The sequence below is a fragment of the Notothenia coriiceps genome, unplaced genomic scaffold, assembly GCF_000735185.1.
Source record: "Notothenia coriiceps isolate Sejong01 unplaced genomic scaffold, NC01 NC01_scaffold00037244, whole genome shotgun sequence".
NCBI lineage: Eukaryota > Metazoa > Chordata > Actinopteri > Perciformes > Nototheniidae > Notothenia > Notothenia coriiceps.
The window spans coordinates 11278373-11294129 of record NW_011369945.1 but is presented as its reverse complement, the minus strand read 5'-3'; the positions used below and the strand labels follow the sequence as shown (position 1 = coordinate 11294129).

The window sequence follows — 15757 nt, the reverse complement described above, 5'->3', positions numbered from 1 at the left end:
CAATGGGAACCCCACTCGTTCACACAACATAAAAATACAATACAAATAATACAAGATTATATAAAGCATTTATCGTTCCAAACTGCAAAATCTTCCACAATCGCTCTCCACGCAGTCACTTTACACCCCTCTTATAGAAACATAGTAGACTACATTTTTACAGCGAGATTTATGTCCAACAGACTCAGATCGCTGGCATACTCAGAGATACTGCACAACAACACACGCCACACAACCAGCATGTAGATTACCAACACGCACACAACTATCCGATGATGGAATTTTCAAACAAAAAATACAGTAAACTAATGGATACGCACGGCCCGTTACACTCATCACTGAGGTCTGCATGGTCTCGCTACAAACAAAAACTAAACACACTCTATCCCTGCAAGCCAAAACAGCCTCATGATTATCAAACAGACTTCATGGAATGCTTCATTCGGATGCCACTATACTTCAGCACTAATACACTCCTCATCCCTTCTAGACCATCTACATTCAATTTCGCACATGGATAACTGTTCATCACACTTTTTTGCTATCCATTGTTTTGTTCTATACTGCTTCTTGACAATCAAAACCCACATTGTTTCTCTGCGCACACGCACTTACCACTCGCCTGAAGCTATCGTTGGCTGTACTCTAGCCACCACACGCCTAGAACAGATTCTTCGCCGAACGGTGTTCGTCGTCTGCACGCTGCGTTGTGATGACGAGACTGTTGCAATCTGCAGGTGAGAACGCTTGTTACCGCTTTCACTGTCCTCTAGCGAGACGCACCATCGCGCTCTGACACTATAGTGAACACTAACTCGTCTTCCAACTTTCCCTCGTTGTTTTGTGACCTTTCCTACCATTTAGGGTTAAAAAAAAACATCTTGCAATTCAGACTTTCTTTATTTTTAAATGTTACAGTATTGTTCCATCTGTAGATGGCCCGATCGGACAAGTGGTTAGCCTTTGTCCGACTTTCCGGTGGTGTTCTCGACACCCGATGTCAACATCGTGAATCGGCAAAGAAAACTATTGACCACAAGCTACAGTAACGTATGCCTTACCTTCCTGTCAAATGCTCTCTGTAGCAAAATGCTTGGCATGCAGTGGCTGTGTGTGCTGTGGATTGTTGATAAAGGGATATTCAATAATTTTATTAACGCGATTTTGCAAGATTACCAGGTAAAATACCCAGAAAGCTCTCATTAGTCAAATAACAGGTCTACATATCAGCAGTGTTCGCTCGAGACTTCTCTCACTGCAAGTTTTGAACCAAAAGTCCACACACTATGGAAAGGAATGCAGTCCTTCAGAAAGATGACATGTCTTGGTGTGGTGTTTGTGTCTGTGAGTGTGGTTCTACGTGCTGAGTCTGCACAACTTCATTATAGTGATGCAGATTTTGTAAGAAACTCCACAGAGTTTCATGTCCTGCTGGGTGGACATGAATACTTCAAGACCAGTGGCTTCTCAACTGGCTCAGGCCTCGGGGACCCACTTTTTACGTTGCGTCAATACATCGCGACCCAACGGGTTTTGAAGCCACCTCGGCAATCTATTCAAACAAAAGAACGACGCTGCTGTGCAACATGATATGACGCTTTTCAGCATACAATATTAATAAAAGCTGAAGTACTGTGCTATATCCCTTCACAGAACTAAAGTATGCTTTTTAAAAAAGCGTTTAATGAGATGATGGAATCAAAGCGCTGAACTATAATAAAAAAGCACACATGCTGACAAACCAACCCCAGCCAGGGGGGCTCTGGGGGAATTGCTCCCCCAGGAGATTTTTAGAATACTAACATAAAACTATGCATCTGCTGGTACACTCTGAAGAGAAATAATAATCTTTTAACTACCCGACATATTAATAATATTTTATGCCATTTGGTTTGTTTTTCACTTGTGTTCTGACAATCTTGCTGCGAGAAGAGTAAAGAGGAGATAGTCTGTGTGACTTAACTTTAAATTGCCTGGGTAGATAGCTCCCATTGTTCTGTGACCTGTTAATCATCAACCGGGGTCATATTTCATTCTGTGTTCATTTTTATCTGAGTTGTACCATGGATGTATAAAAGAAGAGTTCTATACCGCAAAAGTTATTCTTCCCGTGTGGGACTTCCGCAACAATCTTGTTCTGATTGGCCAGAAGACTCGAAAAAACATCAGCAAAGATATTTTATTGAGAAGATGATCACTATGTGACAGAAGTTTTCAAAACCGTTTATGGTCTCCGGTACTTCCAGTCCAACGCCGACTGCATGCACAGCGATAGAAAATCGGGCCTTCAAAATAAAAGTTTGACTTTTTACCCAAAAGAAAAAAAAAAGAATTCCAATTTTTTTTTCTTCACTCCACGACCCACTCGAAACGGGTCCGCGACCCACTTTTGGGTTGCGACCCACCAGTTGAGAACCACTGCTTAAGACGACATTAACTAATCATGCCATAAAATAATGTAAGACCATACATGTCACTTAACATGAGTGGTAAGATTTTGAGAAAGCATACTAACTGTTAGTTTGGAATGGCTGCGGACAACTTTTGTATATTTTTTTCTAAAATCCATCTTTATTGACACTTTTTCAAAAATAATTTGCACAAAAGTAAATTAATACAACTAAAGGGGAGAAAATAAAAACACTTTTGACTTATCTATTTACATTTACATTTATTCTGATAGTTAAGATTGTCACTGTTCACAAAAAAAAATGTTGCAAAGGTTCCATTGAAAATTATAATCATACATTAGTTTGACTTGTGAACAACATTTGCTAATACATGTAATAAAATAAGTTTTTCCTAAAATTATACAGGTTATTATTTCAATTTCAAACCACCTTTAAATGCATTAAGGAAGCAATGTACTCTTAATTGCTTAACTTTGTTAGTCACAGAGCACCAAAAGGGAGGTACTGTATTGGTTATATTTTAGTTTAGAAAGACATTGCCTCCTGTCTGTGCCTGAGTGACTCAGAATGCTGTTGATTCTGTCTACGCAGACAAATAGCTTATTTGCATATGACCAAACAAATGTTGTCATTTTTGCTTAAAGCAGTACACGTGTCTCTTCTATTATTGACTCACAGACTCTGACTAACAGCTGACAGCAGCCTGAGCTTCCCAGATAATCAATGTGTTGTATGTTTGCATGTTGAATGCTCACTGTAGCAATTAAACAATAAAAAAATCTGCAAATATAACAATTATTAGTTTATATACAAATGTACACTGTGAACTTTCAATACTGCTGCTAACAAGAGGCCATATTTCACAAAAGTGTTTCTACATTGTTTCTCAGTGCATCTATATTGTTGTTCCTTTTCAGTAATAGATAAACAGTATAATACTGTATTATATTTTCTATCTTTCTATCTAAAAGCCTGCATCTTGTTTCCTCTTTTTCTCTGTTTTTTAGAACACAATGAATCTTCCTCCAGATAAGGTGAAGATCCTCAGCCAGTATGACAACGAGAAGAAGTGGGATCTGATCTGTGACCAGGTGGGTGTTCCCTCTAGATTGACTGCCCAGGCTGTCACCATGTATCTCTCTGCATATTTGATTACAATTGGCCAAATAAAGGCACTTGTTTTGTGGTTGGCTGACATACAGTGATGCAATGTGGATGCCACACACCACACTAATCCTCAAACACACACAAACATGCAGAAGCTCATTAATATTGTACATCACCCTAGTAACCAAAGGAAGGTTAATAACAACCTGCTACAGGATGGGAGAGGGACAGCGGCCCCCTATCACTAACAAACAGATATTCACTAACCCTTTTCATTTTCGTAAAATGAAAAAGAAAATGAAAGCCAATAGAGTCAGCCACCTTTAAGATAGTACCTTTTCACTTTGAGATAATAACTCGTCATTTGACAAAGTTTCTCAATATTTTCCATACTAAGTCAATATTTCTGAAGACCTAAGTTATTATTTTGAGATACCAAGTCTTTATTTTAAGATACTAAGTCAGTGTTCTAAGATACAAAGTCATTTTGAGATACTAAGTCATTATTTTGAAATACTTCCTCATTATTTTAAGATACTAAGTGCCATCATTTTGAGACTCTAATTCATTATATCAAGATACTAGGCCATTGTTTCGACATACTAAGTCATTATTGTGAGATAGTAAGTCTTTATAATGATTTGAAGTATGTTTTTGTTTTTTTGCATCACATTGGCGGAAATAGGCTTCCATACTTAGATGTTTGTAAGCTCTTATTGTTTTCTCCATGAATACAAAGGTAAAAAAGAACTTAAAAGATGGTGTGATTGAAGGGACTGCTGGACTGTGTTTGAATATAACTCCTGCTCTACTGTAGAATCATTTATCTAGAAGCATGTTAAGATCTAACCAATTTGCATAAGAGACGCTTTGTAATCAAACGGCCTGTGTGAAGCCTCGCCTGAGCTCTGCCCTCTGGACCCCCCCCCCATCACTGCAGTACTGCAATCAGATATAATCAGAAAGGTGTGTGTGTGTGTGTGTGTGTGTGTGTGTGTGTGTGTGTGTGTGTGTGTGTGTGTGTGTGTGTGTGTGTGTGTTTCTTCAGGAGCGCTTTCAAGTGAAGAATCCTCCATCTGCTTATTTGGAGAAGCTGAAGAGCTATCTGGATCATGGAGGAGTCAGTCGTAAGGTACAATACTCCCATCTCACCTCTTAATATGAGGCTCAGTTTCTGTTCACAAAATCCCGTTCCTCCATATTTTGACTCTGTACTGAATTGTTCCTCAGATCTTATCTTTAAGATGTACAGTTAATACTATGTTTGCAAACGATTAAGCTGGATCTAAAAGGACTTTTACACCTATTCTAAATCAGAAAAGTAACCTTAGCCTTATTTGTTATGCTGTTCGTGATCTAAAAGACTGATAGGGACGCATCGGAAAAAACCTTATTGACTTGGATTTTAATCCTCAAAGAATATTTCTCAGTTGTTTTCAATATTTTCATTTTGTCAGCTCAATATTGATTTAAAGAAAAAAAGCCTATTCCCAATATAAATGTGGATAATTTCACAGAGCTGTCAATGACAACAACACCAAAGCATAAATTCCTAATTCCCAAGAACCATGAATCATTCATCCTACCTGTAGTTTATAGCTTGAATTCTTCACATCTCACAAAAATACTAAAAACCCACTCATTCTCCTGCATTCATAACAATATATAGATTTTGAAAAGGTACTCTGCAGACCTAAAACCTTTAACAGCAGTCAACATTGATTGAATTAGATGACACAGTGAAACGCTAGATTCCCGTCCTGGAAACGTTTTAATTTTGTATAGCTTCATTTTATTCCGTTTATTAATGTGACGGATTGGAATGAGAAGAAAATATTCATGTGGCATGTATTTTTGTCATTTGTGTCAGTTTCACTGGTAGGAAGCTTTTCTTTTAAATATGAATGCATATCATTGCAGTTAATGCTTTAACTCAATACATGTCTTTTAGATCTCCTGATATTTAAGCTTTTACTTACTTCACATCTTCCCTGCTGTCAGTTTAAGAGACGTGTGCAGGAATCCACTCAGATCCTGAGAGAGTTGGAGATTTCCCTGAGGACCAATTACATCGGGTGAGTTTCACTACAGTTCTCAAAGTCTTTGTCAAGCTCAACCCTCTTTTAAAGGGGAGAAGCTAATTATAACACAAGTTGAGCCAATACATTCTGAGAAAACCTCAGAATAAAACGTTCTATCTTTCTAGCATTCGAGACACTAAAGGACATGTTGAATTTAAAAGTGTGTCCATGTCTTAACACAGTATATTAAAATGTCATGTTCATTTAAAACCTCCTAAAATCTGTTTGGACACATCAGTCTTGCTTTAAAGTGAATTTTTCACACATTAAATGCAAATTGTAATATTAAACGTTTGTATTAACTGAACATATGCTTTGAAAGTTTTCAATTATACAAATTCAAGTGTTGTTTAAGGCAGAAAGATGTGATTTCTGTGGCCTATAAAGCACATTTTCCACATTAGTTTTATGTGTTCTTTCTTGCAGCTGGGCTCAGGAGTTCCTAAATGAAGAGAACCAAGGCTTGGATGTTCTTGTGGATTATCTGTCCTTTGCCCACAGTGCTGTCACGTAAGTACAAGCTTGAAACAGTCAAGTCTTATCTCCTCCACACAGCCTCAACAGCATCAAACTTCCCCATAAATACCACCACGGCAACATTTATTTAAATTCTGATTCTGTGATTTACAGATATGATGTGGACAGTTTGGACAATGGAGTGTTGCCCACAGACAAAAGCAAAATAGTGGACAAGTCAGTGGAGGATCTGAGCAGAAGTGCCAGCAACTCCCCCACTCACAGCGCCTCCAAGGCCAGCAAGGGCTTCACAGTCAGGTACGGACAGAGAGAGGATGCTTCATGTGAGGTGGATGAGATTCTGTCCCAGCTGAGAGTGAGATTTACTGGTTTGTAGCTGATCCTGTACACATGTATATATTCCTTTAACAGATTTATATTCTATTGAGGCATATGTATTGTATTAATAAAGGATTTAAACCTATGATGATCAGGCAATGGCCCCCTGTGCACAGACATGCACAATCCCCCAGACCCTCACACAGGCTTTATAGTTGTTTAGCCTCTTTTTTAACCGACAAAGCATTTTAAGAAAATACCTTGGAGAAACTGGCATGGACATATTTGACTATTTTACCTGACTAGCCCTACTTAGTTATTTTTATTTCCCCTTGAAGTTGTATCACCACTAGTAGTAGTTGTGAGTCTCTTTGCAGCTCTTTGTTTTGGACTCTTTGGAGTACCACTGAATTGCTTTGTGTATTGTTCGCCTGTTCTTTAACCCCTTCCTTCATGTGATTAGACGGTATTGTAATTTTTTGTATGAAGGTTTACAAATCAATGCTTGAGTACAGTGAGTGAGATACATCAAGTTAATAGAAATACATATCAGTATAGTAAACTATTGCAGGGTTCTAAAAACCTGGAAATGTCATGGAACTTCAAAATGCTAATTCCAGGCCCTAGAAAAGTTATGGAAAACAATATTTTTCCCAAAGTTTTGGAAAAGTCATGGAAATATAACTAAAGATGCATCAAATATAATGTACATTTTATCCATCTAATAAATACTGTATCCCGTAAAGTAATGAAACGTAAAATGGCATTTAACTGTTGAGGTATTTTGCTGGTGAGAGATTTTAGTTGCTTTAGCGTGTAGAAGCTAGTAAGCCTACTATTTGATTTGTTTTAGATAGGCACAACATGTTTCATATGCAGACCTTATTTTCCTGTTCCATGTTAAAATAAACCATTTTCAGTGGTACCGCTGAGAAAGAGTCATTTTTTTGGTAATGGAAAATTAGGTAAAGGTCATGGAAAAGTCATTAAAAATCATTGGTGAAAAAGTGTATGAACCCTGCTATTATTAAAGGGCCATGTATAAACTAAGAAGATAAATCAAAGAAAGCTCATCCAGCTAGTGTTGGATGGGGTTGAGGTCCAACAATATTTGAGCACTTAACTTTAAAGTTATCACTTGGAAATCCCTAAATAATGTACTGTAAATCTATAATATGTCCTGCTTAATGAGACACATCTAAAGTACATGTACACATACTGCATACTTGTATGTACACTTTTCCATAAAAACACAGATGTATGTGCACACACACACACACACAGAAATTCTTTATCTGCTGCACAGATTAATTTCAGATTAGTTTCTCTCTCCTGATCCCTCCCTCGACAGATGCGACAGTTGTTACATTTTGTATTTCATAATGAATCAATATCAAATAAGGATAAAAGTATAACATACTTTTTATATTTATATATTCAATGTTCAAATTTCAGTTATTTTTTGTTTGGCAGAAGATAATTGAGTAATTGTTATTAAAGCAGCACATGAACTCTGTGGGTTTTCTTAAAAATATGTCACAAATGAAGTTGTGCAGTTACACGTGAACACACACTCACACACAAACACACACTAAGACATGTCATCTTTCTGAAGTGACTGCATTCCTTTCATAGTGTGGTGGGCTTTTGTTCAAACTGCAGTGAGAGAAGTCTGAGCGACACTGCTGATATTAGACCTGTTATTTGACTAATTGAGAGTTTCTGGGATTTTACCTGTAATCTGCAAAATGCTAATTAAAATATTGAATATCTTTATCAACAATCCAAGCACACACAGCCACTGCATCCAACATTTTGCTACAGAACATTTGACAGAATAAGATCATACTTACTGTAAGCTTGTGGTCAATAAATATAGACACATATGCGTGTAGGGACAGTAAAGCTGTAACCACACGTCTCTCACCTGCAGATTCAACTCTCTCCAACACAGGAAAGCCCTGAGGAACTCTCGTGTTGTGCAGACAGACGACGTCCATCTCTGCATCATGTGTTTACGTGCCATCATGAACTATCAGGTATTCAAAACAAAACACTCACTTACCTCTTTAAAAAAAAGATATACTTTGTTTTTATCAGAATCGGTTTTATTACCCAGTAGGTTTACACATAGGAGGAATTTGCTTTGGTATATGTGGTAAGACACAGAAAGAAGAATACGTAGCAAAAATAAAAGTAATATAGTACTGTTATAACAGTTATTTAAAGAATATATTTTAGGAGTATTCTAACAAATAAAAACTAAGACAAAATCTACACAACATATAATTATGTAAGGAACTGAGTACAGTATAATAAAATATGACAAATACTATAAACTATATTAAAAGTGGAGAGCTGTGCTGATTTAAAAGCTGGGTTGTCTTTGAACAACAAGATCGCATGATGTGCATTAATGTAATGCACAGCTTTTAGTTCATACGTCCTGATTGACCAATATGCAAGGAAGCCCATTTTGCCAGGAAATAAAAACATAAAATACTCATGAGATACATGAGTATTCTTTGACTTCTTTGACGCCCAAATTTGGACTTGTGAGTAATAAGTTACTACGTCATCATGTGGACTCTCTCTAAAATGATTAAGTAATGATAACCAGTTAATAAGTTAAAAAACAGTAATCAGATAGTCAAAGTCAGTTCCGACTTAAAAGTAAAAATGTTGACACAAATTCAGATACAGTATGTGGCTTTGTTAATTAAAATGAAAAGGCAGTAAATCAAATCAAATGAAGTCATTTTTAAGAACCGCACCATAATCATGATTACATTTTTCAGTCTGGGTTCAACCTGGTGATGAAGCATCCCTGCTGTGTCAACGAGATCACGCTCAGCCTCAACAACAGGAACCCACGGTACGGAAACGTTATACACTTTAATGTGTGTGCAATGTGTTTTCTGAGAGCTAACTTAATATCATGACTTATTTCGATGTAACTCTATCAACATTACATGTTAGCTGAGTGAGCTGAGAAGGGTTGACTGAGACTGAGACTGAAAATCCCTCATTATTAATCTCATAGATAAATAAAAACAACACATTTCATTTTCATATACTGTAAATGTTGCTCCTCAGGACCAAGGCTCTGGTGCTGGAGCTGCTGGCTGCTGTGTGTTTGGTGCGAGGAGGCCATGACATCATCCTCTCCGCCTTCGACAACTTCAAAGAGGTACAGCAATAAAACTTTGTCTAAATGACTTTCAGCAATGTTGATTTAAATGATCATAGTGATCACAGATTTGTTGCTTACACCCGTTGATCTAAATTAATGTTGATCTATTTAAGTACTGCTAATCTAACTAGTCACAAACCACTGAACTGTTTTGATTCGCTCTCACTGCTTCCATTGTTTAGCTTTCAGCCCACATTTAGAGACTTGCTGGGGGAAATTGTGCTGCATTGATCTCCTAATAAACAGATTTATAAGTGAGAGCTCTTATGACAAACAACCATCAGGTAGAAAATAAACTATGGAGATAAAAAAGGACGTTCAAAAAGGTTACAAATCTGTTGTTCTTTGTGCTACATTCACATTACAGTCAGTAGCACTGGTGAAATGAATACTCAATTCAGTCAAAGTAAAATAGTAATATAATAGTTATTAAAATAGAACAGTAATAGTACTTTTGTAACACAACCTTACTTAAAGGGGACCTATCATGCAAAATGCACTTTAGTACGTCTTTTATACATGAATATGTGTCCCCGGTGTGTCAGGGAACTCACCAAGTAGAAAACACAACCCTCTCTATTTTCCTCCATACCCAAATCTCTAAAAACGGGGCTGCAACGGATCTGATACAGACTGATCCAGATTTGAAAATTCTCTGACGTCAGGAACGGGGTGCTCCGCCTACTGTATATGGGCAACTTTCCACCTATCAGGGGAATGAGAGTTGGCGTGGCATGGTAACAGCATGGTAATATGACGCTCGTGCCTCGTCCCCCTCCTTTGCAGGGGGGCAAGGTCAGCTGCAGCTCATTTGCCACAGAATCAGCCCTTGTGGTGACAGGGCTGGAATAGAGCAAATAGAGCGAAATGAGGCTAAAATGCATGATCTGTTTGGTATTTTGAAAAAAAACTTCACAGACATGTTTTATATAGGTATGGCCCTACAATATATTATTCAAATATAGCATGATAGGTCCACTTTAAGTAAAGTTGTTTTCAGCTAAATGTACTTAGAGTAGTATGAAAAGTAAAAGTAGTCATTGTGCAGCAAAATATTTGCTGTCACGGTTTTATCATTACACAGAGATAAAAGTAACTAAAGCTGTGAGACAAATAAAGTGCAGAAGAAATGTAAAGTAACATACTATGTAAGTAAAGTAAGAGTACCTTGAGGTTTTATTCAAGTACAGTACTTGAAAAATGTACTTTGTAACATTGTTTCGGTAACTAGAAAATATTAAGGTTTTTTCTGAACATTTGATACCAATCTCTGACAAGGAAATAATCAGTTAGTCCAATCTCAGAAGTACAATTTTGGTATGTTTTAATAGTTTTACATCTTATACAGTAAATGACTGAACCAGGCTCTGTTGCAAAAATGCACCCACTTGATTAGACACACTCATTCCTAAAGTTCACTTTTACCACTTCATTTTTCTTTTAAATATCCATGCCGACCTATATAACCAGCATCAGCAGGGATGACTCAGCCTACATTGAGACTTTATTTTAAACCGCTCATATGCTTAACATAGTCGGGGTATTAGTGTTACAGCGCCCACATACCAGTAGCCCTTTAATGCACGGAAACGCAGGTTAAGGGGAACCCCAGAGCCACCTGCCCCCCGCCGTCAGCTGCTCTGCCCAGTTGTCCCAGCGCCAGAGCAAACTCACTGCATGTAGAGGTATGTGAAACACTTGTTGGGTTAACTCTGACCTCTCCTTGGCCCTCTCTCATCTTTGCCTGAGAAAGCAGCAACTGTTGCCAACAGATCGCCTCCTGCAGCTACAACAACGCAGGCAGAAAGCAGCATAAACCTGAACTAGGAGCGGATATTATTAGCAAACGTCAAGGAAGTTAGAAATCTGCCCTGCGACACGCTCTACAGAAGGAATGTCTTTTGGATTCAGATAATACAATTCAGTTCACATACTGTACAGACAAGTTGAACCAACTCCAAATATGCTAAAGTTCACCCAACTCCTAAGAAATGCTTGGAAACTGATAACCTTTTTCTTTTTAAGTTTTAGCCTCAAGTTTTTAGAGTTCACTTTTTATCATTTCTTATAATAGCCCACAGGTGTCGGCATCAACTGCCTTTTTAATTTCAGAAAAAGCAGTTTAATTAGAATGGATAGCTGCTCCAGTGGTGTTTTAATCATTTTTATTTGAATTTAAGTAACAGATTACATTTCTTTTGCTGAATTAAATGAGTTTTGCCTCTACTCCGATGAGGTTATTTCCTTGTTTGTCACCCTGAGAGCGGCTGTAACCTGACACAGACGCATCACTTACACTACACTATACACTATACCTACACCTTTGGCCTCATTGCAGTCAGTTTCTCAGTCAGTAAGGATTCCCTCAGTATTCATCGTTCAGAAGGTTTTTACCATCTGCAGTCGTCTCTTTATCTCCAAAACACACATACAAGCTGAAGATAAAAACACAGAATAAAGTAGCTATATCTTAATAATCAACATGTTTCTCAAGCAGACGCAGGATGTATGGGGCTGCTAGCTAACCGCTAACGTTAGCTCAACTTTTTTCTTTGAAGACCCCGGTATCTGATGATTTGAATCCTTTATCCAGCTTAGTTTAAATGACCAATATCTAAAGGATATCTTAGAAAAGTTGCTTTAATTGGATAAAAGGTCAGTTTATGGCTATTGAAACGAACCACTACTTTAATTTTAAAACAGATTTCAATATTTTACGGAAACGTTTGGGCTAATATAATACATTACTTAACAAAATATAGAACATAGAGTAGGTCATCATTTTTTATCCGGAAATATTACATATCAAACCTTCTAACCAGACTGAATTTGGAAACAGCCACAGACAGAAGCAGAAGGGACAGAAAAGAAAACAAACAACTAGTATCTGACGCATTAGTGATAAATATGATCTGTTCCGAGTTTAAAAATAAATATATCGTTATGTAATTATTTCTTTAGTGTGTAATTACATAACAGAGCTGGTTATTAGTTTGTGTCAAACAACAGGTGGAAGTAGTGCATTGGTTGGGGACTATTTTAAATGGCGGATTAATCCACGTTTGGTACTCTTATGAGTGTTTTTTGCAGCAGGACAGTGTATGTGAGATTTAGTCAGAATAAACAAAAGTGTTCACAGTAATGAAGACGCAACAGTATGACTTATTGATGTCTTTTTAATAGTTGTTAACATCAATGCAGCACTTTGGCACTGAAGAAAAATATATATCAGGCTTTGATACACATACACACTACTTGTACGGATCAACTGATTTATTGTTTTTATTCAATTTATTAAGAGTGAGAAATGTAGAATATTACCAGATTCTTCCCCCACCCCTGGATCAGTGCAGCATCAGTTACCCCACAGAGACTAGAGTATCACAGAGTGGCTTTTTTTGGTGCCGCAGCACCGCTTCGTGTGTGTGGGCGAGAGCCAGAGATGGAGCAGTGATAGATTGGTCGTAGAGTGTGGGGGGGGGCTCATGTGTCCCCTCAACAGCAGAACGTGGGCAGCATTGTTTTGGGTTGTGCAGGCTGTCAGGTTGGCATGCTGCATTATTTAGCAGACATGAGTGGGCAAAAGGGGGAGGCAGAGTAAAAGATCGCAAACACAGAGACTACTAATGTAAGCAGGCAGGGAATCTGCTGAACTGTGAGTTAAGGAAGCACAATTTGGTAACTAATCATTTAACCACATTGTTCTCAAGCACATACTAAAACCTTGTTTATGTGATGGTTCTACTGCAGAATGAAGGACAATCAATGTAGCATAGCAAAAACCCTGCAACAATCTAAAGGCAACACTTTTTATTTTAATACATTTTTTATTGTTATCTTCATGTTTTTTAATTTTTTATTATTGCCATTATGTCAGTTAGTCAGTTTGTCCATTAACTGGGCCTTATCTTAACCTACAGACACAAAAGCAGATTTTAATTTAAAACAAGGCAACATTATCTTTTTGTCAGTGTATTTAAATAGTTTTCTGAAATACAGACAATTCAGATGGATATATATTATAAATATATAAATTCAGCTCTGGAAAGAGACCACTGCACCATTATAATTTTCTCCGGTTTTAGTATTTAAAGTTACGTGTTTGAGTAAAATAAATGTTTTTCTATTTTATTCTATAAACTACTGACAACATTTATCTGTGTTGGCATTCAACAGACACCGGAATGGAATGGCAGACGTACATCTTGAGATTCAAAAATGTTCGGAGCTGTATATATAAATAGATATATAGATAGATAGGTTGATTTTTGGACAGATTTTTGTGAGCACACTGCCCCCATGTGTGTACATATGGAAAAGGCATAAAACAAGTTGTTGATATCTCATCCATATCTCACAGGACTTCATCCAGATTTACCTCAAAACTCAGTCAACACATCATTAATCATCCTGTTTCACTCTGCCCGCTGTGAGCTGATTCTAATTCTCACTCCTCTCACTGTGTTTCAGGTGTGTGGAGAGAAGAGTCGCTTTGAGAAGCTCATGGAGTATTTCTGCCATGAGGACAGCAACATCGACTTCATGGTAAAGCTGGAAGCAAACAGAACCAATGATACAAACAATCATCCAATAACACGGCATGTGATCAACGTGAACTCTCACACATACAAACAGAGAGGATATAACTTGATACTAATGCTGGTCATGTGATAGTAGAAAAACTGATGCTAATCACCAGCTTATTGTAGTCAAAGTGGAACCACCTCTCATAGCAGTAAGTAGATAAAAAAAAAGGTTAAAATAAAAATTGTATAAAATATATTTTCAGTAAAACAAACTGAGTCGGTATTGCCTGGTTAAAAAAAAGGGGAAAAAAGAACATTTAAGAAAATGCATTTCGATGTTGTGGCTTCAGAAGTTCTCTAACCATGCATTCTGTAAATACAGTTTACCTGGCTCTGAAATAAACTAAACTGATACAAACTAAAAATAGATAATTCAATCTGTAATACAAATTGTAACTTCATAACGATTCTAATATTTGTGTAAAGTCTGATAAATGTTGACCTACTGCCTGTCATTTAGCTTTACATACTTACCCTCATCTGTAATCATTATCAACCATAATATTGGCACCTGTAGTTAAAAAGTATTTCCTCTGTCTGCCCACCAGGTGGCCTGTATGCAGTTCATCAACATCGTGGTGCACTCAGTGGAGAACATGAACTTCAGGGTCCACCTGCAGTACGAGTTCACCCGCCACGGCCTGGATGAATACCTGGAGGCAAGTGTGATGTTTGTCCATGTAATAGTTTTATTTATTAAGACTCAGAAAAATCTTTTGGATAACATTGATGTAGTCCCTTTGTAATTTGTTAATCAGTTACAACATGGCAAATGTTTTAATCTTTTTTAAATGTCCTGTTTGTGCAGAAGTTGAAGTTCACGGAGAGCGACCGCCTGCTGGTGCAGATCCAGGCCTATCTGGACAATGTGTTTGATGTGGGGGTGCTGCTGGAGGACGCAGAGACCAAGAACGCTCTGCTGGAGCACATGGAGGAGCTGCAGGAGCACAACACACAGGTGGAGACACACACACACACACACACACACACGCAGGTAGGGTACATCCTGGGGCAGAGGGTGGGCGATAGCAGCCAGCGACTGTCAGTGTAGAGCTATTTGCCAGTTTAATGTTTACGATAAGTAGGTCAAATTGTTTGGGGACAGATTTACTAGTGGCGATAGAACACTGGAGGTGTTGCTTTGTGAATATAACTACTGTTACAACCCGGCTCCTGGACTGTAACAAAAAGCAGGGAGGCGAGACGAGGGGTAAGAATATGACAATGGTTTATTCTTAATAAACAAATAGCTCCAGGGAACCAGCAACAGGTCCCCGAGGCTGGCACGGAGAGAGTGCCCAGAGGAGTCAGAGAGCGAGACGTATCCGGCTTGGCTCCTCTTGTATTCTTCCAGCAGGTGCAGCTCATCAGACAGGTGTAGTTCATCCGGCAGGTGCAGCTCATCAGACAGGTGTAGTTCATCCGGCAGGTGCAGCTCATCAGGCACTGGAACCTGCAATCACCCACAAACACACACACGAACAGACGGCACCCCACGTGGTGTGGAGGGGTCGTCACACTACTCCACCAGCTTTAGATGATCTATCCTGCCTAAACACATTATAACCAGCGATGCCGATGTCA

General features: G+C 38.1%; 1 protein-coding gene across 1 annotated transcript; it reads left to right on the top strand.

Moving 5' to 3' along the window:
- The first annotated feature begins 3424 nt into the window (after positions 1-3424).
- LOC104965299 (formin-like protein 1) lies at positions 3425-15554 on the top strand. Its single transcript, XM_010794256.1, has 12 exons — positions 3425-3502; positions 4567-4650; positions 5520-5593; positions 6026-6109; positions 6230-6373; positions 8328-8433; positions 9193-9269; positions 9491-9584; positions 14058-14132; positions 14722-14832; positions 14982-15131; positions 15531-15554. Exons 1-12 carry the CDS (start codon positions 3425-3427, stop codon positions 15552-15554), a joined length of 1101 nt encoding a protein of 366 aa, XP_010792558.1.
- Positions 15555-15757: the final 203 nt, after the last annotated feature.